The sequence below is a fragment of the Cryptosporidium muris genome, genomic scaffold (genome assembly GCF_000006515.1).
Source record: "Cryptosporidium muris RN66 scf_1106632373453 genomic scaffold, whole genome shotgun sequence".
Lineage (NCBI taxonomy): Eukaryota > Apicomplexa > Conoidasida > Eucoccidiorida > Cryptosporidiidae > Cryptosporidium > Cryptosporidium muris.
Window position 1 is genome coordinate 1274883 of NW_002196570.1, and position 23629 is coordinate 1298511.

At 28.0% G+C, this 23629-nt stretch overlaps 12 protein-coding genes across 12 annotated transcripts, besides 15 other annotated features; 5 read left to right on the forward strand and 7 right to left on the reverse strand.

Moving 5' to 3' along the window:
• Positions 1-2: 2 nt before the first annotated feature.
• CMU_043090 (U1 zinc finger domain-containing protein) lies at positions 3-740 on the reverse strand (the record flags this gene model as incomplete). The annotated part of the gene is made up of 1 exon (XM_002139548.1): positions 3-740. The coding sequence occupies one exon, from the start codon at positions 738-740 to the stop codon at positions 3-5; it is 738 nt and encodes a 245-aa protein (XP_002139584.1).
• A 97-nt stretch (positions 741-837) lies between these two features.
• On the reverse strand, positions 838-1809 carry CMU_043100 (replication factor C subunit 2, putative; the record flags this gene model as incomplete). Its single annotated transcript, XM_002139549.1, has 1 exon — positions 838-1809. The coding sequence occupies one exon, from the start codon at positions 1807-1809 to the stop codon at positions 838-840; it is 972 nt and encodes a 323-aa protein (XP_002139585.1).
• A 211-nt stretch (positions 1810-2020) lies between these two features.
• Positions 2021-2059: a sequence feature (AT_rich).
• A 21-nt stretch (positions 2060-2080) lies between these two features.
• Positions 2081-2111: a sequence feature (AT_rich).
• Positions 2112-2433: 322 nt separating this feature from the next.
• On the forward strand, positions 2434-4065 carry CMU_043110 (uncharacterized protein; the record flags this gene model as incomplete). Its single annotated transcript, XM_002139550.1, has 1 exon — positions 2434-4065. The coding sequence occupies one exon, from the start codon at positions 2434-2436 to the stop codon at positions 4063-4065; it is 1632 nt and encodes a 543-aa protein (XP_002139586.1).
• Positions 4066-4139: 74 nt separating this feature from the next.
• On the reverse strand, positions 4140-5123 carry CMU_043120 (dual specificity protein phosphatase, putative; the record flags this gene model as incomplete). The annotated part of the gene is made up of 1 exon (XM_002139551.1): positions 4140-5123. The coding sequence occupies one exon, from the start codon at positions 5121-5123 to the stop codon at positions 4140-4142; it is 984 nt and encodes a 327-aa protein (XP_002139587.1).
• A 201-nt stretch (positions 5124-5324) lies between these two features.
• Positions 5325-5355: a sequence feature (AT_rich).
• A 45-nt stretch (positions 5356-5400) lies between these two features.
• Positions 5401-5432: a sequence feature (AT_rich).
• A 189-nt stretch (positions 5433-5621) lies between these two features.
• Positions 5622-5643: a sequence feature (AT_rich).
• A 49-nt stretch (positions 5644-5692) lies between these two features.
• Positions 5693-7612, forward strand: CMU_043130 (uncharacterized protein; the record flags this gene model as incomplete). The annotated part of the gene is made up of 1 exon (XM_002139552.1): positions 5693-7612. The coding sequence occupies one exon, from the start codon at positions 5693-5695 to the stop codon at positions 7610-7612; it is 1920 nt and encodes a 639-aa protein (XP_002139588.1).
• A 40-nt stretch (positions 7613-7652) lies between these two features.
• On the reverse strand, positions 7653-8087 carry CMU_043140 (uncharacterized protein; the record flags this gene model as incomplete). The annotated part of the gene is made up of 1 exon (XM_002139553.1): positions 7653-8087. One exon carries the CDS (start codon positions 8085-8087, stop codon positions 7653-7655), a length of 435 nt encoding a protein of 144 aa, XP_002139589.1.
• A 38-nt stretch (positions 8088-8125) lies between these two features.
• Positions 8126-8157: a sequence feature (AT_rich).
• Positions 8158-8323: 166 nt separating this feature from the next.
• On the forward strand, positions 8324-9777 carry CMU_043150 (uncharacterized protein; the record flags this gene model as incomplete). The annotated part of the gene is made up of 4 exons (XM_002139554.1): positions 8324-8371; positions 8435-8527; positions 8644-8721; positions 8902-9777. The coding sequence occupies 4 exons, from the start codon at positions 8324-8326 to the stop codon at positions 9775-9777; spliced, it is 1095 nt and encodes a 364-aa protein (XP_002139590.1).
• Positions 8601-8642: a sequence feature (AT_rich).
• A 77-nt stretch (positions 9778-9854) lies between the features above and the next one.
• Positions 9855-10823, reverse strand: CMU_043160 (cyclin-dependent protein kinase 3, putative; the record flags this gene model as incomplete). The annotated part of the gene is made up of 1 exon (XM_002139555.1): positions 9855-10823. One exon carries the CDS (start codon positions 10821-10823, stop codon positions 9855-9857), a length of 969 nt encoding a protein of 322 aa, XP_002139591.1.
• A 566-nt stretch (positions 10824-11389) lies between these two features.
• Positions 11390-11478: a sequence feature (AT_rich).
• A 42-nt stretch (positions 11479-11520) lies between these two features.
• Positions 11521-13284, reverse strand: CMU_043170 (uncharacterized protein; the record flags this gene model as incomplete). The annotated part of the gene is made up of 1 exon (XM_002139556.1): positions 11521-13284. One exon carries the CDS (start codon positions 13282-13284, stop codon positions 11521-11523), a length of 1764 nt encoding a protein of 587 aa, XP_002139592.1.
• Positions 12626-12646: a sequence feature (AT_rich).
• Positions 13285-13286: 2 nt separating the features above from the next.
• Positions 13287-13343: a sequence feature (AT_rich).
• A 129-nt stretch (positions 13344-13472) lies between these two features.
• Positions 13473-13494: a sequence feature (AT_rich).
• A 22-nt stretch (positions 13495-13516) lies between these two features.
• On the forward strand, positions 13517-14143 carry CMU_043180 (uncharacterized protein; the record flags this gene model as incomplete). The annotated part of the gene is made up of 1 exon (XM_002139557.1): positions 13517-14143. The coding sequence occupies one exon, from the start codon at positions 13517-13519 to the stop codon at positions 14141-14143; it is 627 nt and encodes a 208-aa protein (XP_002139593.1).
• A 266-nt stretch (positions 14144-14409) lies between these two features.
• Positions 14410-16524, reverse strand: CMU_043190 (succinate dehydrogenase, flavoprotein subunit, putative; the record flags this gene model as incomplete). The annotated part of the gene is made up of 1 exon (XM_002139558.1): positions 14410-16524. Exon 1 carries the CDS (start codon positions 16294-16296, stop codon positions 14410-14412), a length of 1887 nt encoding a protein of 628 aa, XP_002139594.1. The 5' UTR covers positions 16297-16524.
• Positions 16525-16672: 148 nt separating this feature from the next.
• Positions 16673-16716: a sequence feature (AT_rich).
• Positions 16717-16773: 57 nt separating this feature from the next.
• CMU_043200 (uncharacterized protein) lies at positions 16774-22188 on the forward strand (the record flags this gene model as incomplete). The annotated part of the gene is made up of 1 exon (XM_002139559.1): positions 16774-22188. One exon carries the CDS (start codon positions 16774-16776, stop codon positions 22186-22188), a length of 5415 nt encoding a protein of 1804 aa, XP_002139595.1.
• Positions 22189-22299: 111 nt separating this feature from the next.
• Positions 22300-22345: a sequence feature (AT_rich).
• A 262-nt stretch (positions 22346-22607) lies between these two features.
• Positions 22608-22666: a sequence feature (AT_rich).
• A 771-nt stretch (positions 22667-23437) lies between these two features.
• Positions 23438-23475: a sequence feature (AT_rich).
• The last annotated feature ends 154 nt before the right edge of the window (positions 23476-23629 follow it).

The window sequence follows — 23629 nt, forward strand, 5'->3', positions numbered from 1 at the left end:
TTCTATGCTATAAATACTTTATTAGAGACATCTTTCTTTTTAAATCTGATCTTGATAGGCTCATTAATAATATACTTATCTTCCCGCTTTGTGTCTTCCGTCTCGATTCCCACGGGCGGGATTGCTATATTTATATCATATATTTTATTATCTAGTTCCGGTTCTTTACTAAATAGCCTTAAATCAGAATCTAACTCTTTATATTGCACTTCAACATCTGAATATGTTTCTTCCGTAATACTTTTATATATAGATTCCCCTGGAGTAACTTCTTCCCACTTCCCTATAGATGTACTAGATTTATTAATATCATCAATAGCTTTGTTTGATAGAAAAGAATTCCGTTTTGTGGGGATTGTATCTTTATACCCCTCAAATTTACGTTTTGCTCTACATGAAGTTGCATCATTCATTTGCTCATTAATATTATTCTTTATAAATGGGTCCTCACTCTTATTTGTCCATATCTTTAATAAGTTTGGTGACAAACTTGTAGTTTGTTTAATATCACTCTTTGAAATGTAATTAGGGTTTTCCATCTTCTTTAGTTCCTCTTGTATCATGTAATCCTTTATTCTGTCTTGTTTAGCTTTATACTTCTCATTTCTTAGAAGTTTCTGTTGGTTACGCTTGTGCCTTATACCATCTTCATGATGTCTGATATTTACAGGATGATTTGCAATCCAAATCTTACATATATTACAATAATATCTGTTATTAGATATCTTATTTTCTATCATTTAATAAAATCTTTTTTACCTTATTATATAAGAAAAGTCATTAAAGAAGTTTACTAAGGTATTATTTCATTTCTAGCGGGGTTTGACAAGTCAATTTCTACCGGGTGGTTTCATAAGTAGCAGAGGCTAAACATAGTTGTCCTAATAATTTATCAAGTTGTAATTCCGTGCTACATCCATCTAACATCACAAAGTGACATCTACCAACTTCTTTAAGATATTCCAAAATAAGAGTTTCTTGTAATTGATAGCGCTTTAAAACATTCCGCATAGTAATTACAATATCAAGTGGTGAATATCCACTTGAGTATAATTCTTCAGCAATATTATGAGCTAATCTCCAGTCAGATTTAACACATGCATCTAATATAGATTTTATTTTCTCAGGAGATGGGATATCAGATATTTTTAGTACATTATCCTTAGATATTAAAGTAAATCCATTATATGTAGCTTGCAAGTTATTTATTGCTATTCTCATATCTCCATCAGCAGTAAATATTAATGTCTCAATTCCAGAGTCAATATATGGTATATTTTCAAATTTTATAATATCAAATAGTCTCTCTCTAATTTGTTCATCACTTAATTTCGAATATCTAATTATAGCACAACGACTTTGTATTGGTTCAATAATTTTAGTTGATTGATTGCAGGCTAAAGCAAATCTAGTACTATCTGAATATACTTCCATTAGGCGTCTTAATGCTTGCTGAGCTGTATCTGTCATACTATCTACTTCATCTAAAATGATAATTTTATGTCTACCAAAGGGTAAGTCTATTTTTTCTTTTGCAAATGATTTTATACGATCTCTAACCACATCTATTCCCCTATCGTCTGAGGCATTTAATTCTAGTACAGCTCTATTGAATTTTGGGCCTAGTAATTCAGCAGCTAAACAATGTATACTCGTTGTCTTTCCAGTTCCAGGAGGTCCAGATAAAAGTAAATTTGGCATATTACCTTGTTTTGCTAATACTTTCAAACGTATTAAGACCTCCTCGTTACCAACCATATCGTCTAATATTTTAGGCCTATACTTCTCAATCCATATAGACGTATTCATATTTCTCCTATAACTTCCCCCAAAATAGATAATAACTAATTATATACCACAATTAAATATGTAAGACAGCTACAGGATAACTTTTTTATTATAGTGGAGATCACAATAATTTGAAATCTCACACTGTTGCGAGATTTTAGCGCAATAAAAAATAGCGGGAAAGTTTTTTTGAAGGGTATTGTTTTAGGAACTAAATTAAGAAATAAGTGAGTATTATATATAAATAATAAGATATATAATAACAAAAAAAGTGGGCTATACAATATCCTAGATTAATTTAAATATTTAATAACTTTTTAATAGCTGATTAAAGTATTGAATATGAAAACCGTATGAGACATGACTAAGCAAAATATACATGTAAGACATGGTTTATTTGTTTGGACAGAAGTAAAAAGGGAAATTTTTAGATTCGTATAAAATAATATAGAATAAAATTTACAATGCAGTAAGCTATAGTAATAAGTAGAGAGATATTTAAAAATTGACGCCACCATTTAAGTTTACTGAGTAATTAAATTCCCCCTAAAGAGCTAGCGCATCTTATTATATTACATACAAGTAACAATATCTTTATTTAAAAAGGTACAAATAAATTTTTTATCTTACTTCAATTATTTATTTATGGAATCTAAAACTGCAATGTGTAAATTAAAATCTAATAAACTTATATCTATTATTAATGCTTATGAAGTTATTAATTCATCTTTAGATCTAAGCATAACTATTCAGAATATAACAAAGTCATGTGAGAAATTACTAAACTGCAGAAAATGCAATATATATATATATGATCACAAAAATGATGTTTTTTATTTTAGTTATGATACAAGAAATTGTATTAAGTCATCTACAGGTATGTTACATAAAATTCTTACAACTAAAATAAGTGAACAAATTGAGACTACTCAAAATATTATACATGATGGTATATTAAATTTAAGGGTTATGAAAAGTATTCTTTATGTACCTATACTAGAAAATAATAATAATTATGATGGGACTCTTTTTGGTATTATTGAGGCAATTGATAAACAATTTATAGATTGTGATGTAGTTCTTGATAATAAAATAAATATATCAAGTGACTTAATATTATTTGGTGAAGATGATGAGATAATTCTTCAATATATATCGAGGATATCTTTAAGTTGTATTAAAAATTGTGAAGTATACAAAGAAATCTTAAGTACTAAAGAACGTGCTGATAATCTGCTTACACTAATACAATCATTACGTCAAGATTTAGGATTACAATCTAATTTATTTACACTATGTATCCATGCACAGGAAATTATTGAATCTGAACATTGTATTGCATTAATTGGTATTCCAGATAGACAACAAATAATATCTCTTGTTTCTGATACTGGGAGTGATATTGTATATAATTATGATAATAATGATATTATATATCAAATAATTGAATCAAAACATCCCTTAATTATTCAATTGACAAATATTGAAAATGAATCTTCATCTATATCTTGCTATGAAAATATATTTGTGGATTTGTTAACATACCATCAAAGTACAACTCAATGTAAAATTGGAATAGAACGGGTTTCAAAATGTCAAGATGAAGATATTTTAAGATTATTACAGAGAATTAATGATAATAAACCAATATATAATGCTTTAATATTTCCAATATATGCAGAAAAAGATAATTGGTCTTATTTACCTGTACCAAGTCCAAGGGTATCTTCAATGTCATCATTATCATCAGCATTATCATCTTTTGAAATATCACATGATATTGATGATCAATTAGCTAATTCAAATAATATATTAGTTTCAAACTCTGTAAATGGACTTCTGTCTTCACATATTTCAAATACAAATATATTTTTACCACCATCACCTATAAAATCAGATCGTAATTATCGTAATACACTTGGTACATCACCACGTTCAGCATCATTATCTCCATGTACACAACCGACTCTAAACTCAAATCCCCAAGCAATTGCATTAATTGTTCTTATCAATCGCATTGGAACATTTAAGGAGAAGATAAGATTTACAGAAAATGATATTAGACTATTAGAACCATTTGGAAGATTAGTTGCACCAAGTATTGGTGCTATTTTTCAAACTTCTCTATTTTCATATTTACAGACATTATGTACTAGTGATAAGAGCAATAGTTTAAATAAATATTTAGAGAAAATGCCACAAGATCCTCCACCAACATTTATTCATTGCTATAATAATTGGAAGAATAGGCCAGCAGATATAATCTTTGAAGAATAAAAATGTAAGGAATTAGAAAAAGTAATAGATAAAATTGTTTAATATCTTTGTTATCAATTTATCTTTAAATTTTACTAATTCGTTTTTGAAGATTTATTTTGATATGTATTATTATCCTTTCTTTTTATATTCCTTTTCCATATTGTGGAACATTTAACTCCTGAAATTGAATTTGAATCTATACTTAATATTTGTGTATTCAATAATTGATTATTTGATAAATGACCTGTGCTATTTAATAAACAATAATAAGAATATAGTTGTTTTAAAAAACCTGGATTTGGAGCAATGTATGGTCTTGCTAATTTTATAAGTTTTAGAGCTTGTTGGGTTGTTATCTTGAGTTCTTTTATTAAAAATGCAGCGCATATTGTAGGAGCCCGACTTATTCCAGCTGCACAGTGAATATATACACAAGTCGGTTTTTCAACAGTTGAATTTTGTAATGCATCTTTAATAAACTCATTTGAGCATACAAAATATTTACTGATGTCTTCAAATGGACTATCACAAAGTGGAATATTTAAATATTGAAATTCTTTAGGAAATCTGCATCCATTTGGTATACATGATACAATATGCGTAATGCCATATTGTTTAAGTTTTTCCATATCATTTGCAACTACAACACCACCTAAGTATACTCCGGGAATTATTCTTTGTGCCTTATGTAAATCTAATGATTCTTGATTTGCTGCTTCTAATTCCTTATTAAGCAATTCCTTATATCCAAGCTCATTTATAGTTTTATATATTGTTTCTTCTAAATATTCCTTATTATTATTAGTAATTGCCTCTTCTTTAAAAGAAGTTACTAAAGCTCCATATTCACTAACACATTTCTCTAATAAGGTTAAACATCTTAATATATCCTGAACTCTTAGATTTATTGAAGGTTCTGGTAGCTTTCTACGTAGTTGGTGAACAATCCTTAAAGATGCATAATAAAAATAGATAGCTATGGGATCTAATTGTTTATTTTGATTAAGTTCATTCATTGATTCTATTAAAGAGATTCTGGATAATCTCTTTTCTATTAAGCGTCGAAATGCATCCATTTTACATAAACCTTTATTTTAAGTTTAATGCACACAATTAAGGTGACCGCCTTGGACATTTTAGTTTAGACGCAATATCATGAATATTGTCATTACATTTTCCATTCTTCATATTTACTATAATATCAAAATATTGTTATTATGTGAAGTTTTTATTTAAGTTAGCCATTAAATATTTAATAAAACCTTATTTAAAGTGTCAAATTAAAAAATAATAATTAATATAAAATTACTAAGAGCTATTACATTATTTGCTTAAGCAATAGATATTATCAACAAAAATAATATTTATATCATAATTATTTAATTCGTTTCTTTATTTAGAAAATGGTCATATAGTATTTCTTATTTTTAAATATATAACAAGCTTTTGTAGTGTACGTAGATTGGCGCTACATAAAATGCCGGTATATCTCCCCCCACTTCATGAAAAGTGATTGCATGCACGTTTTAAAAATATTTAATGATATAGAAAGAGAAAGACGTGAATTGTTTATCTAAAATATAAAAATAAATATTACGCACAATATATAAACTATAAAACTGGATTTTGTAGTGTGGGGTTGAATATGAGACTTAGTTATTTTTCAAGAAGATCGTTCTTAAAACTTGATAATATATGCAATAGATTTCATCGACTATATAAAAAAAATCAAAATATTGGGACTTCTGGCTTAATCTTTATATTTGGGGGTACATCATTATTTTGTATATATAAGAATCTAAATGCAAAAAACTGTATAGGGAATAAATACTTTAAAGCATTATGTGCATCAAATAACAATGAAAAAGGTGAAGATAAAAAGATAGTAAATTTACTTTTAAATAAAGATAAAGAGCATAAATTTAATGTGGAATTTGTTGGAGCTCAAGGTCCTTTTGATAATGATGAACTTTGTAAGACTTTACCAGTTTTATCTGCAAGAGCAATACAAATAAATGCAAATGATCCAATTGAAGATAGATTAATAATACAACGTATGAAGTTGACATTACAAAATGGAAAATTTAGGGAATTTGTTGTAGCTGCAGTAATTGATGGTCATGGAGGTTGGCAGATAGCAGAATATCTGCAAAAAAAATTTTTACATGTATTTCAAAATGAGTTATATGATTATATAGATCAGCTATGGGGAAATACAAATTTTAGTTTTGAAGAATTAAATGAAACTGACTTTATTGCGTGTTTATCATTATGCTTAAGAAGGTCTTATATGATATTAAATGACGATATAAAAAGAATATTAGAACCTGTATATAATATGGGATTTTCTAGACTAGCATCTATTGGTGCCTGCTTAACTGTATCTATAGTTACTGATTTTGGTATACTAACAGCAAATTCTGGCGATTGTTTGGCTGTTTTTTGTAATAAAACTGGATTATGGTTACCCATGAATGAGCAACTATCGGCAATGAATCCAATTGAACAGAAAAGATTAGAGAAAATACATCCAAATGAGATAGATGATTTAATTATATGCAAAAAGATATGGAAAGAAAGATATTTGTTAGGGTTATTATCAGAATTAAAATATAAAGGATGTTATGTAAAAGGTATATTACAACCTTCAAGAGCAATCGGAGATTTTAGATTAAAAGATATGGATTTTAATTATAACTGGGATAAAGATTTGTCATCATCTAAACTAACATCAGTATTTTCATATATTTTGAAAAATTTAGAGGATGAGACGAAAGATGAAAATAATATTCTCAATCAGACTAGTTTATCTGGGACTCATGAGCCTACATTAGATGATTGTAAGGTTATACCCAATAATAACTCAGATTCCAAAGAAATAACAAATTCATGTCCTTATTCATATTCTTTAATAAATGGAAGTAATTCTATACATATGAGTAGATCAGATGATCGATTTTATGTCAAAAACCCTCAGAGTTTTCCTTATGTTAGAACTGAACCAATGCTACATCTATTTATGTATAATCAAGAATTAACTAAAAGATTGGAATCTACTACTAATACTCAAATAAATAAGATATCTAATAAAAATTATGAACTAATATCAAATGTTCAAAATAATAAAACAGACCACACTTTGTCAATAAATATCATACAACCTGAATATTTAAATCCACCATTAAGTGAGTGCAATAGCACAGGTGAATACATTAAAGAATATGCACTGTCAAAACTTAAAAATATATACCCCCCTACTTTATCATATATAGATAGTGATAACAATAATGAGAAAGAAAAATCAAGTTATTTGATCCTTGGTACTGATGGTTTATGGGATTTTCTTACTCCTAAAGATACTATGAATATTGTTACAAAGAGTAAAGATATACAGAAAAGTATAGAAAATTTAATTAAAGAAGTATTTAAAAAAGCTGGTATTAATAGTTTAAAAGATCTTAAGAATGTTAAGAAAAAAAGGAAAGTATTTGATGATACAAGTATTATTTTGCTGAAAATTGATAACTCATTTCTAAAGTTTAATAAGCAAGCTACAACCAACTAGTCAATTAATAATACAAAAATAATAGACATTTTAATTTTGATTATTCTAACAGCTGATTAAAAAACCTTGCTTTTAGTATATTACAAAGCCATTCAGCTTCAGAATCTGGATTATTTGCTACACAATCAGATAAATGAATTATATAGAATTCACTATTGATTACTTTACATATTACAGATATGTATCTACCTCTACATAATAATTGTTTAACCATTTTATCATAAAGATCGATTGGATACATGTAGCTGGTGTCAGATTTATGACCAAATTTAGATATATTTTCCATATATTTGTCAGTTTTCCATTCTTTATCTATATATATGTGAATTGGAATGCTACCTGTACTATCATCAATTACAGCATAATTTTTTAATTCAAGATTTTCCTCTGTAATATAACCTTGAAACCAATAGCAATTTCCATCTTCTAATGGTTTATTTTGTACTTCAGAAATAAAAACTTTTGGTGTCCACATTATATTTATAATCTAAGCCATTTCAAAGCACTTTTTAGAATATAATATTACATAAAATATATATAATATAGCTTGTATACCTTATAGAAGAAACATTAGAAACAATGTTAATAATTTTTGGTGATATTCAATTAGTATTAGACATAACTCCCGCCTATAATGGAAAGCCTGTTTAGTTTTTCACACAGCATAATAATACATCTCTTTAATTTTAAGATTATTACAAACTAATATAAATGAATGATTTAGATGTAAATAATATTACAAAGGATAAAGTTGTATGGGTAATTTGTTTTGATTTTTAATAAATTGAAATATTTGTGGTATATAATATTGACTTTATGTAGACTATTGATACTTTCAAGAATTGTGATTTAAAGTCCTATTATTTACAAAACAAGAACTTTATAGATGAAGTAACAACTACATTAGATCCAAAGGTATGTTAGAACTATATTTGTAAGTTATTTATTGCCTATAATATGGTGTGAGGATTAGTAATTACTAATCTGGATTTTTTTTAATAAATGAACAAATTTATATTGTTATATTTTAGGATCAAAGTATTGAAAAATTTCAAGAAATAGTAGTACTACTGACTAGATTAGTAGAAAGTGATGATTTTAGAATCGGTGTAAGTTGAAATATACACAAATAATAGTGGAATATTAATGAGTATAGATTAATATCTTATTATATACAAAATTATGAAATTAATATTCCCAAGTAATGTACAGATAATATAAAACTTTAGAGGAGATGAGCTTTAACTTAGAAATATTTTTATATATATGCTGTAAATTTTTCCTTTTAGGATGTAGACATAAGATATCAAAAGAATATCATGGAACTCATTGAATTTGTACATTATACCTTGATAATTGAAAATGAATCAATTATGAATAATTTAATAATACTACAGGATGGTATAAATAGCTTATGTGAAAATAAAAGTCTACCTATATTATTAAGTATTCTTATAGATTGTATCCACACTTATAACAAAATGATAAAGAGACAATCTGGATCCCTAGACTTGCTTCTTGATATATCTTTGTGGTCAATAAAATTGATGGATACAATATATGCAACTAATGGGGGAAATATAACATTGTTAGATTATACAATTCAACGTATTTATGACCAATATCCATCTATTTTGAGTGTATTTGATGAAATAGAATATATAGATAAAATCATAATGAATTGTGATATTGAAGAGATATATAGGAAAATTTTGCGCATAGAATTTGGATTTAATCAAAGGTATGAAATATTCTTAAATAACGGTAGTAATTATTTCAATAAAGAGATAATCCAAAAATATACTGAAAATGCTAAACAAATAATTTATTTATTGAAACAAGAATTTACATCTTTAAATAGAGAAGTTTATTATTTATCAAAATATTTAGGATTGAAAACATCAGTAGATGAGAATCAAAAGGATCATGAAGTAAATAATTATAGTAAATATAGTAAAGAAAACTCGAATTTTACTGAAGTTCTTTCTAATATTGATATAGAGGAAATTAAAGAAATTCTACAAATATTTGATTTATTATATTGGCTAAAAACTAGAATTAATACTTGTCTTGGAAATGCAGTTTCTGGTGAGAAAAATTCTACATCAACTTTGAAACATCAGGACACATGTGATACATGTTATTATAATGAATGTTTTAATTGAATTCCTTTTTTTTAAAGTTGCAAAAAAAAAATTCAATTATTTCTAAATATTAGATGATCTCTTTTGCTATTGGATCTTCATTCACTTGTTGAAAACCATGCGTGATGCAAAGCTTCATATGCTGATATTCTCTTTTGCGGAGAATATTGAAGAAATTTTAATAAAAGATCAATACCAATCTGATCTAAATTAGGAAGTAATGAGTGAAGATTAAGTTTGGGATTAACTTTCCATTGAGGAAATACATTTTTATAACAAGGTAATTTGCTTACTCCAGGCCATATTGTTTCACTTGGTGTACCTAATAGTCTAAATATATAAAATAATGTATCAATTTCACTATCTCCAGGAAATACTGGTTTGCCTGAGAGCATTTCAATCATTATGCAGCCAACACTCCATATATCTACACTACAACTGTAACATCTTTGCCCTAAAAGTAATTCAGGTGCCCTATACCATAATGTTACAACTTCATGTGTATTTGGCTTTAATGGTGGTGTGAAACTTCTTGCTAAACCAAAATCTGCTATTTTTAACACATTCCCAGAATCACTCAAAAGTAGATTTTGAGGTTTTAAGTCTCTATGTAATATACGACGTCCATGACAATATGCTAGTCCACTTAGTAATTGATATAATAAAGATTTCACTTGACTTATTGATATACCTTTTTTTCTATTTAATCTTAAGTATCTCCTTAAATCTGTTTCACAATATTCAAATATAAGCCATAGTTGCATCCCAGTACAGGCTACTTCTAATAAACCGACTATATTGTTATGTTTAAGTTCCCTTAATAATACAATTTCTCTTATAGCAGTAGAGGGTAATCCGACTTCATCTAATATATCATCACTATCAAATCTTATTTTTTTTAGTGCAACCATCATCCCAGTATCTTTTCTCATACCTTCCCAAACAATGCCGTATGTTCCTTCACCTATTATCCTAATCATGCTATACATATTTTCTAAACCCTGCATATCATCAAATGTATTGGAGTAATCTGTTTGGCATCTTGATTTATTTGGTCGTATATCCATATTATTTGTTTTGTGCCCAGTACCCTTATTTAGTTGCAATTTTACATTCATAAGATAGCTATGCACATTGATGCACAGACTATCAAGTTGAAAATATTACCAATTTCCTTCTTTTTTTATATTTTCAGGAAGAGGGGTTGAATTGTGCAGGTCCCTATTTTTTGTAAGATACAATTCTAAAGAATCAAATACTTTAGTAAAGATCACCGGCTAGTTATATTGCAATAAAATGTATTATACCGGTACTATGATGTTTATGTCTAATAAGCGCCTATTAGTTAACATTCTCCATGTAAATTCTCTTCATGTAATGCAGTAGAAATGTTCTATTACAATTAGTAGACATATATGAATTAGCGCCGATCAAGCCCTTATAAGCAGTTTTTTTTATCTTTTGAAAAAAAGAAATCAAAAAATAAAACAATTTAATATTAAAGTGACAATCATGATTAAATCACTTGTTTGTTAAATTTGTTGGAAAAATATTAATCGACATTTTTTGTGCATGCATGCAATTTACGAAAATAGGTACCGATTTATAAGGTTAGTGAATGTTTTACAAAACCATTTTATATTAAATAAAAATATTCACTTATTATTCTTAATCTAATCTTATAAATTAAAAAAATCCATAAATTAAAGATATTTAATAAATCAAAGTGGTGAGTAAATATAGAAGTTGTATTTGGAATCTCTTTTATATAGAGCTGTTAATCTGAGTAATGTTAAATAAGACAATTATTGTGAATAATAATGTATATGAAATCATTACAATATTTTTTAGTAAATTACACTGGTTTGTATTTGTAAACTCATATAGTTGAAATTGAACTATTTCCTTAGAGGAAGTTATATTGTTATTTTCACCATGAAACCATTCATCTATAGTACAACAAGTAGATATAGGACTGACAATTTGTAAATTATCTTTAGGTGAATCTATTACAAATTTATTTAGATCTAAAGATACATTTTTAACAATATTATATTGATCATTATCTGGAAGTAAAGAATCTATATCGTTAATATTTGTTGCATTTGAATGCTCATAAATATGATACCTTATTGTTCTAATATCTTTACCAATAATATATAATAGCCATATAATATCTAAAATATCGTTATATATTTGGTATTTATTTAATAATTTTTCTGTTAGTTTATCAATAAGATTCCAAAGTATTTGTTTTGCTCTACAATTATCTAAAGATCTAGAAGTAAAATATTCAATAGCATGTAATAAAGGCAAAGAGTGATTCCATTCAATACATGTTATATCAGGATTACGATCTCTAATAGCCAAAGCTCTTGGTAATAGAACAACATCATCATTCACTTCATGTTGAGTATTTTCTGTAACATATATCTTTATTTTAACATATCCATCAACAAAGTTAAGGCATAAAGATGATAATAAAAGATTAATTTCATGTAATGATAAGATATCTAGTTTATTATCTTCACAAATATATTGAATCCAATTCAAAGAAAGAGAAAATTTAGTTATTGAGAATGACCAAATAATATGAACTAAAGCTTTATGATTAAAAGATTCTATATTTAATTTTGAAATCATAGAAAATAATTTTAATGGGCATATATCTGCCAATGCAAATGCATAGGCAGTCATAGATATGTGGATTGGAAGAAATTCTGATAGTATACTAGTGCAACGTTTAGCAATATTTTCAAATAGATGTGGAGATATTAAACCAATTTTTGCATATGACCAAATAATATTTGATATTTGTTGAGATTGCAAATTATCTAATTCACTTAAAACTTTTGGAATAGCAGTGATGAATAAATAATTATATTTTTTACCTGATTTACTGTAAGACCAGAGTAACATACTCAGATTAATAGCAATAAACCGATCTAACTGATATACTGCTTCATTACTAACTAGATCATATATTATATGATCATATATACCAATCTTTACTAAAGACCAAACTGTATTTGCAAGTTCTTGAGGTAAAAATGATTTTGAATAACTAAGTCTGTATATTAAACTATCTAAAAGTAATCCAAATCTCTCATCTTGTCTTATTTTTCGTTTTACATGACTATCATGGCACTTTATAGCTAATCTATGCAATAAAGTAACCATATTTACTTCATTAAAAGATCCTAAATGTGTAAATATTAAGTTGAGTAGGGATTCAATATTTTTGCATTTCATTATTTTGTTATTTAGCATAACATTTACTGGAAATCGAGATTTCGAACTGGGATCTTTAGATGTGGTAACTGTAGATGTTATTCCAGTAGATGATATTGGTGTTAAATAGCCATGTGTATATGTATATTTGATATTGGAGTTAGATGAGTGAAATATTGAGTTAGTACTAAGTAGTGTGGGGATATCTATCTTATTTTGCGTCAAATCATTATTTGGCCAATTCCTACCTTTTTTATACTTATTAAATTGTTGCAATGTTTGAATTTTTTTATCCATACTTAATAAAACTTAAATATATTATAATACTAAGTAGATATTTAAAATACTTTTTAAATGTTACATGCTCGATGCACCCCCTTGGATACCGGAATATCGATACAAAAGCCTCACGCGGATTTCTTTTCTAGGTACCAACCGCGTATATTTCGTACTTTGCAAGATTTCTCTTTAGAAGGTCAAACTGGTAATATTTTTTATTATAATATTGAGATGAGTTGTCATATTTCAGATGTACCTTCATATATGTTATAATGGGAATTTACGATCTTTTGAGTATGAAGAATTCGATCAGAGAACTATTAGTGCTGAGAAACTAAAAAACTTTGTTGGAAAAAAAGTACAAAACCAAGATGAGTACTTTTATCTACTTTTAAATGGGAAACCAATAACTAAAGATTCTATTGAACTATGCAATTTATTTGGGAAAGTTATTCAAGTAGTAGTGGGGCGTTTAATGGGGGGTAAAGGAGGTTTCGGAGCGACTATAAAAAGTCAAAAACGTAAGATTAACAAGAAAAATCTCAATATAGATTCATGTAGAGACTTCGCTACAGGGAAACGAATATTCAATATTCATATTGAAGAAGAAATTAAAAAGTGGAATGAAAAAAGTTCATTAGTAACAGATTCAAGTGTCAATAATTCTTGTCGCTCAGAAAATGATACTAATGAAGAAATAGGAGAACTTGACAATAATATGAGTTATTTTGAAACTCATGGAATTAAGTTAGTTAATAGATATGACAATATTCAGGACGCTATAGAAAGTGGCTTTAAAAAATTAAATAAGATAAGTACGCAAGATACAGAGAATATATGGACAAATTATTATATAGACTATACCATTGAGCAATAAGAAATAATGATGACTTATTTAATAAATAGTTATATAACTTATCTATACATAAATCTTTTTAAAATACAATATTGGAGCCTTGCTTTCTTTAAAAAGAGCTAAGTTTATAAGTAAAGGTATGTAATGACAAAATAAATGAAAATAATTGTATATTTATAGACAAGGTACTTATTGTGTAAATGTACTTTTATTAATATTATAATGTATACTTTTAATTGCTATACTTCTGCAATATAACATTGTAATTATGATTGATTTAGTATTGTTTAATATACTCGTTTAGCTGGAGGAACATATTTCATCTCCTCATCAAGTGGTTGTAATTGCACATTCCTGTATGTGATATCAAATTCTGCATCCCGAATATTTGAGGAAGTTTGCCAACCAAGAGAATGTTTAAGCCATTCCTTGTCATCTCTATGTTTAAAGTCGTCTCTACAATGAGCTCCACGAGACTCAGTTCTTTTTTCAGCACACATCATGGTTAATGTAGCTAGTGAAAGAAGATTTTGCAGTTCTAGTATGTCAATGAGTTCAACATTCCATATCAAATCTTTTTCCTTAGGTGCACGTATATTTTCAAATGATTTGCACACTTCAATCATTGTATCTACTCCTTTTTTAAGTGAATCTCCATTTCTGAAGACGGAAGCATGATTCTGCATAGTGTTCTGCATTCTATTGTATATTTCATAATATGGAATATCTCCTTTTGAGTTGAGAATATTATCAATATTTCTACGTATTAACTCATTTGATATTGAATCTGGAATATTTGGATATTTTAGTTTTCCATCTGGTTTAGATACTTGAGATATTGTGCGAGCTGATTGCCTTCCAAATACCACTAAATCTAACAGAGAATTAGCTCCAAGACGATTAGCTCCATGTATACTTGTACAAGCAGCCTCTCCAACTGCATATAAACCAGGTACAATGTGATCTTCACCAGTGCTTTTATCAGTTTTAATTACTTGTGTTTTCCAATTGGTAGGTATACCACCCATATTATAGTGAGCTGTAGGTAATACTGGTATCATATCTTTCATAACATCTACGCCTGCAAATGTCATTGCAGTTTCTGTAATTCCAGGTAGTCTCTCATGTACTATAGAGGGTGGTAAATGAGTTAAGTCTAGATGTATGTAATTTTTATCTATACCACATCCACGTCCTTCCATGATCTCCATCGTCATACTTCTACTAACAACATCCCTACTAGCCAAGTCTTTTGCAATTGGGGCATATCTTGCCATAAATGGTTCTCCTTCATTATTTCTTAGTATACCACCTTCACCTCTGCATCCCTCAGTAATTAGACATCCTGCAGGGAAGATACCTGTAGGATGGAACTGAACAAATTCAGGGTCTTGTAATGGTATGCCAGCCCTTACTGCCATTGCACCCCCATCACCAGTGCATGTATGAGCTGCTGTACATGATAAATATACTCTACCATACCCTCCTGTTGCTATAACTGTGTCATTTGCATAAAATCTATGAATAGATCCATCATCTAAACAAATTGCTATTGCTCCACAACATTGGCCTTGGTACATTATTAAATCTAATACAAAATATTCCGCAAAAAATGTACAATCATGTTTTAAAGCCTGACTATACAGTGTATGTAACATTGCATGTCCTGTCCTATCTGCAGCTGCAGCACAACGATAAGCTTGCCCTCCCTTACCATAGTTTAGAGATTGTCCTCCAAATGCTCTTTGATATATTAACCCTTTTTCAGTTCTACTAAATGGTAATCCAAAGCTTTCCAGCTCAATAACTGCATCACAGGCTTCTCTACACATATGTTGAATAGCATCTTGGTCTCCTAACCAATCACTTCCTTTGATTGTATCGTATGCATGCCATCTCCAATCATCTTCTGTCATATTTCCTAATGCTGCATTAATTCCACCTTGAGCTGCAACTGTATGACTTCTTGTTGGAAATACTTTTGATATACAAGCTGTTTTAAAACCCAGCTCTGATAAGCCTGTAGCTGCACGTAATCCTGATCCACCAGCTCCAATTACCAAGGCATCAAATTTATGTGTGATCAATCTTTTCTCTGAGTGTAATAGACACCTTTGAATATTATTTAAGCTACGATACAAACCTGGAAGGAATCTACCAGTTATAGAATTCATCTACTTATTATGATATTTATATCTTTAATTTTTTCAGTATTAGATATTTTGATCTTCAATTTCTGATATTTCGAGCATCCCTCAAAAAGATAGCGTCAAAGATACCTTTTCCAAGCGGGATCTCTAAATTGTCAGCAGAAACATCTAACAAAAGCGGATCACAATTAGGGATTTTGCCATTAATACCGTTATCATTTAAGTTAGATTGCTAAATTAAATTATTATTTCAACTTTCAATATAAAAATCATACATGCATGCAATAATTACCCACTAATTTCTTTTTAATATAAACCGGTATTGAATATATATTCGATACTCATACCGGTATACAAATAACTAAGAACTTTTTATTGCATGCAAAAAGTAGAATATACGAATTTTATATATTATACTAAGATATAAGATATTTTAAAAATATTCTCTGCAATTTTATATATAGTTATTTTTGAATGCTTTGTTTTTAAAAGATCTAAATGATGTTAAAATCCTATATATTCCTATTAAATGTTTGGATTATTTTGGTTAATAAAGTGTATACGGGTCCATTACCATTTTCTCTTGAAGATGTTACTGTAATACCTTTTCCACCATCCTTACCAATAGCAGGTTGCTATATTCCAAATACTAATGGAACAAGGAGTAATGAATATGTGCAAATAAGTGGAAATGGATATTACAATGAAAGATTGATGTTAAGTTTAGTAAAGGGATTTCCAAAATTTAATTTGTACTCTTACCATAATAAAATGAACAAGCAAGTATGGGTATTTGTATCAGGGGAAAATATTATTGCATATAGAATAGAAAATATGGATATTTCGGACCCATTATATTTGGGAAATACATGGCAACTTTCATTAAGTCCCTCATATATTCAGCCAATTCATATTCAATTTGTATATCCATCATGTATGAATTCTGTAAAAGATAATAATGAAGAAGGTGTAGATTGTGGAGGGGCATGTAGACCATGTGAAGAATTTTCATCATGTATGACAGCCCCAAAAATAACTTATAAAAATGGTCACAGAATTTTAAATTTTTCAACATGTACAGGGTTACTTAAACATGGTGAATATTGTGAAAAGGGATGTCCACCTGGTTATAGGATGAAATCTGATGCTCTTTTGAATGTGGATATATATTCACAATGTTATGATGGGAAATTGCGTCCTTTATCATTCAGTAATTATCGCAACAAAATTGGAAATTCCAGTACAAGAACTAGAGATTTAAGTATGGTCTCCGTAACTTTCATGAATGAAGAATCATTGAATATTGATAGCATGTGTGAAAGTCCATTTGAATATTCTTGCAAATACTTAGAAATTAAGTCTATGAATAGTGAGATACCTGTAAAAAAATTGGATTGTGAAGGTATTTTTACTTCTATACCAAGAAGTAATAAACAGAAGACATATTGGACAAGTTTAGATATAAATGGAGATAGATTAGTATTATTCTGGAGGGAGAATACTTGGGTATGTATAAATACTGTAAAAAATGAAGTTTTAGGTTATATGTATGATACAAATCCAGTACAACTGACGTCTATTGGTAGTCATAATACTTTAGTTTGGGTACCAGATTTATCTAAAACTAATAAAGGATCTCCAGAAACAACATTAGTTGAGCTTAAATGTTCCTCAGTTAAACAGGTAGAAAATGTAAATTCCTGTGATAATATATCAATGCAAGGATGGTCTATTAGAGCTACACTTAATGGTATATGGTCTACTGTTGGAACTTTGGCAGATAGATTTAATGGAGATATTCGTCCTATATATATTAAACTTTATAGCTCACTAGTAATGTTATATAACTCATATAAACTGCAATGGGAAATACACAAGAGGCATGAGACGTCTGTTATTAAGGGTAATTCTTTAGATCTTTTTGCATCTCTTAGAAGTAATCGTATATTACATAGTGGTTGGATGCTAATGGCTGTAAATTTCAATGACTCAACTATACCTCCCACTGGAAGATGGATTTTAATAGCAGATCAGTTACATTCTGAGAGGGAGTATAATCAGGAAGTTAATAAAAATTTATCTTCCAGTTACTCAATTGTTGATGTATATTGTAAATCTAATAATAAAGATCCTAAGTACTCACAATCTTCGATGCACATTAATGCTATCAAACAGAAACCAGTCATATGTAGTCAAAAATCTCCAATAACAAGCTTTGTGCCAAATATAGACTTATCCAAGCTATTTTTTGTACCTAAGACAGTACCTAAAGGTGAATTTCATATTAATGAGGATGATTGTCCCTATATTGAAATTATAGGTACATCTATTGAGGCAATATCATGTTCTGGTGTGTTTAAGTTACAAAAGTTAAATGGAAAATTAAGTATTTGGACTAAAATAGAAAGTAATGGGGAGATCAGGTTATTCTATTGGATTGGTACAAAGTGGATTTGTACGAGAAATGATAGTACTAATTCAATAATAGGTTTTATTGAAGATAATAAAATGAATCAGGGAAGTTGGTTAAACAAATTAGATACTAAGAATGGTGCATATATAAACACTATAACGAGAGTGAAGTGCCTTAAAGAAACTAAATTTGTCGAAAATATGTCTAGAAAAGAATTAACTCAATCTTCAGATTTATGTAATATTGGTATAATGGATAATTGGCCAAAACAACTTAGTATACTAAATGGAAAGTGGAACTTACAAAAAATACAGATAGATTATAAAAAATCAAATCAAAAAGAAACTGATATAACAAGTTTAAATATAACAAAGCGTAGTTCTGAGAATAAAATTTTAAATAACCAAGTCTCTAATTATCTAAATAATACTAGATCTATACATCATCAGGATAATAAAGTTCAATATAACTATTATTACTATTATTATACTCATCATGATAGAACAGGTTGTATATGGTATTTATATTTTGATAATACTGTAGGAATCTGGGTAATAACTGATGATATATCCCAAATAAAATCTATGGAATCTGAAATTGGAGAATATTCACAGAGTAAAAATGGTAAAAATACCGAATTGAATGAACAGGAACTACATATTGTAGCATTTAATACAAATAGGTATATAACACCATTTAATAAAGGACAAGATGGACACTTTGTAGAATGGTTATCTATACTAACTCAAGATTTTTCAGATATTCAAGAAGGATTATTCAACGGAAATTCTGTGACTTCAAGCTCATCAAAGGTATTATCAAATTTACCAATTCATGTTAGATGTGATGATAATAATATAAATCAGAATACTAATAAGTATCATACAAATAATTTAGAAAATAAACATACATCTAATTCTACTTTAGGAGTTAGGAATAGACCTAAAAAAGTTTCAATTGGACCAAGTGTAAGAAGATTACAAGAGTCCTTAGAAGGTGAAAGCTCATGTAATCGTTATAATGTTACAGGATTTAAAGACTCACTTTTTATGTTTAATGGAATATGGAAACAAGTACCTACTAATGGAGGTAATAGTAACTCAGAGAATTCTAATTATGACGATTTAAATACACATACTTTGAGGTTATATGAATATACTAAGTCAACAGATAGTCCTATATACATATATTATGCAAGTGCTCCACTAAATAAAACTGGATGGTTCTTAGATTATGATTTCACACCATTAAATGGTTTTATAGCATTAGGTGGTGGGGATTTAGGAAGTAAATTTCCAAGAATTTGGAGATTATGGGATATAACTCAAAAGAGGTGGGTATCAATGGAACTCAATGTGAAGTGTAGTGAACTTGAAAGTAATCGTTTAATGAGTTCTAGAAATAATGGTTCAGTGGGTACTCTTCAAGATAGGGTAATTAGTAGTTCAAGTAATAAACTCAAAACATCCTTTACAACAAAAGAGTCAAGAAGTATACATGCAACAAATGGTAATGAGTTCGGATCTATAGAAGATAATTCATATTTGGAATTGAGTACTGATTTAGATGATAATATACAACCATTAAGTGAAATTGAATCTAATGTTCACAGTGCACCAGTTAGGCAACTTCCAATACCTTTTATGTCAACTTTACCAGTTATTGGTGAACTGGCATCAGAAGCAATACCAGAAATAGAAAATATTGCAAAAACTTTTATTCCTAAAAAGTTTGACAATGGGAATTCAGCAGATGTAAATGAAATAAATAATAGTCCAGCTTCAGAAATCTTACCGAATTTTGATCAATTCTCTACAGAAGGACAGGAAAAATTAAGACAAAAACAAGTTCAAGAAGGATTTCAAGAAGGATATCAGCAAGCTATGCAACAGAATAGCTTCATACCACAAATTCAAAGTCAGCCATTACAATATGGTCCAAATAATATTGATCAGGGGAATTTCCCAATACAAATGCCAGGCCAAGGGTTACCACAAATTTATAATAATCAAGAAGAAATACCAATACAAATACTAAATCAGGGTGGATTAATACCTCAACAAAATTCTAATAATCAAGGGGGGATACCAATACAAATACCAAATCAGGGTGGATTAATACCTCAACAAAATTCTAATAATCAAGGGGGGATACCAATACAAATACCAAATCAGGGTGGATTAATACCTCAACAAAATTCTAATAATCAAGGAGGGGCACCAATACAAATACTAAATCAGGGTGGATTAATACCTCAACAAAATTCTAATAATCAAGGGGGGATACCAATGCAAATACTAAATCAGGGTGGATTAATACCTCAACAAAATTCTAATAATCAAGGAGGGATACCAATGCAAATACTAAATCAGGGTGGATTAATACCTCAACAAAATTCTAATAATCAAGTAGGGATACCAATGCAAATACTAAATCAGGGTGGATTAATACCTCAACAAAATTCTAATAATCAAGGAGGAATATCAACACAGACGCAAATGCAGATGCCTCAACAGACAGTAACGTCAACTTCAGCTCCAAGTGAAGCAATGAGAACTCCTATCCTCAGACAAAATTCGTCAATTTTATATGATCAAAAAAGCCAGGAATTTCCCGATAATCCACAGATTAACTCTAGCCAATTAAATCAACAATTAAGAAATACCTCTCTAGGTGATATCAAAGGTGTTGAATCAGATTTACCTTTGAGAGTACAGAGAAATACTACACTAAACCAGAATCAACTAACTTCAGTAACCTCTTATAAACAATCTTCTAAAACTAATCTACAAAAAGAACAAGATAATTCAAGTAATACTTTTAACCAATCCCAAGTAATACAAAAAACTTCAAATCTTGAAGACAAACCTTCACAAATTGAGTTAGTACAATCAAATAATTATGAGCAAAGTGAATTGCCAACATATTCATCATTAAATATTCCACTTAATACACAGAACAAGCTAATTATTATTGAATCTAATAAATTAAATCAAACTATAGGTTCAAACTCTTCTCAACCCTCATTTTCTCCAGTAATCTGTCCAGAAAATGGACAATGGCTACATGACCAGGCTAATTCAATGATAAATAATGGGAATATACATCATAAATATAAGACTATAGTTGTAACTCTTCCAATAAACTATAATATTCCAAATTTGGAGGTAATTCAAGGATTGTATCGCTTTAATGGTATATACAATGGTCGTCCATTGTATAAACACTTCCCAGTTACAAATTCCTTTTTTAAGAAGAATGTCGCTACACAACAAAATTATAGCTCACAGCCTAACTATTTAACATCAGTATTTTTCGACAAAAATTTTGATGGATGGATTATTGGAATTCAAGAATTAATTGGATATAACCCAAATACCTCAGTTTATTTTAAAAGTTCTGCTAATGATTGTTTAGTTCCTTGGGACTCAACTATTAGCTGGTATCTTAAAAATACGAAGAAATTAGTTCCAATAAAAATTTCTCTAAATGAAAATAACTAAAAATTCAAACTTTATATCTAAAAAATTTTAAAAGCTAGTTTGTTTATTAATAATTAGCCTTTCTTATTGTTAATATCATCTATAATCATACCAAGTCACAATAAGAATGGCATTTTTTATATTTTTATTATTGAATTTTATTGAAAAAATTTATAATCATCAAGGAAATTATTTAAAATTACAGAAATAAAATATGTAAAGTGGGAGCTATTCAATATTATGGTTAAAACTGTGCCTATATAAATTATAATCAAATAATACAAGTATTCTAGGTATTCCTTTCAATATTCTCCAAACTTAATTCTCCCATTTTTCTTCATACCAACCTATTGATTTAATTTTAAATAAAGTATTACTACTTACCAGATATGAAATATAAATCTCAATCAAAAAATTTATTATTCATTTTAACTATGGGGTTATTTATTATTACAATTAATTTTAAAGTAATTTCAATTTAATATATTATATTTATATTCAACTATTATTTACCTTAAAATTATATTGAATAACTCAATTCATTTAAAATTGGGAACTTTTATATTAGTGATAATTTATCAACTGTATTTGAAATATTTAACTTAGTTATAAAGATTTCAAAGAAAAAAAAAGCTAGAATTTCTAATTATTTGGATTATATCTTTAGTAATACTCATATCAACATTATTATTTTTTAATAAAACTAAGATTGGCTGTATTGTGGAATATATTTCTAAAATTATTATCTTTAAATTTCTCTGATGACCAAATTTCTATTTATTTTATAAATAATTGGGAAATAATCGGTAATATTATAATGATCTTAGAATCAATGCTAAAACAAATAAATACATTATATTGTTACTTTATAAATATTAGTTCAATCAAAACTTATATTATTTGAGATATATCTAAATATTCTCTAAATACTTTAAAGGGTGTATAACTAATACAATGTGGATTTAGAATTTCCAAGAATTGAATATTCTCATATTTACTACAATTAATTAAAGTGTAATAATATAAAATAAGGCTATATAAACATAATTATTTCAAAAAATAGATTTACTTACCCACTTATTTTCTTCAAAAGTCATATTTTTCCTATTTTATTAATTTTCTATTACACTTAATAATAAGTCACGTTTTTTTTCCAAATATATGTAATATAAAACAAATTCCTTATATTCAAATATATCTTAATATGATATTTATTAAGCTATACTAAGATAAAATTTAATAAAATATTCGAGATAATAAGATTTCTACCTTTAAATATTTTCTTTATATTTTCTTTAATTAATATAACTAGAATTTTTAGGATGTTTAGGCGGGTTTATCTCGTACTGTATATTTTTCATTAATGACTTCGGTCATTCTTATATTTAAGAAGTATTAAAACTTATTCCAGTTGAATAATTTATATATTTATGGAGATCATAAGAAACTCCGAATAAGTCTA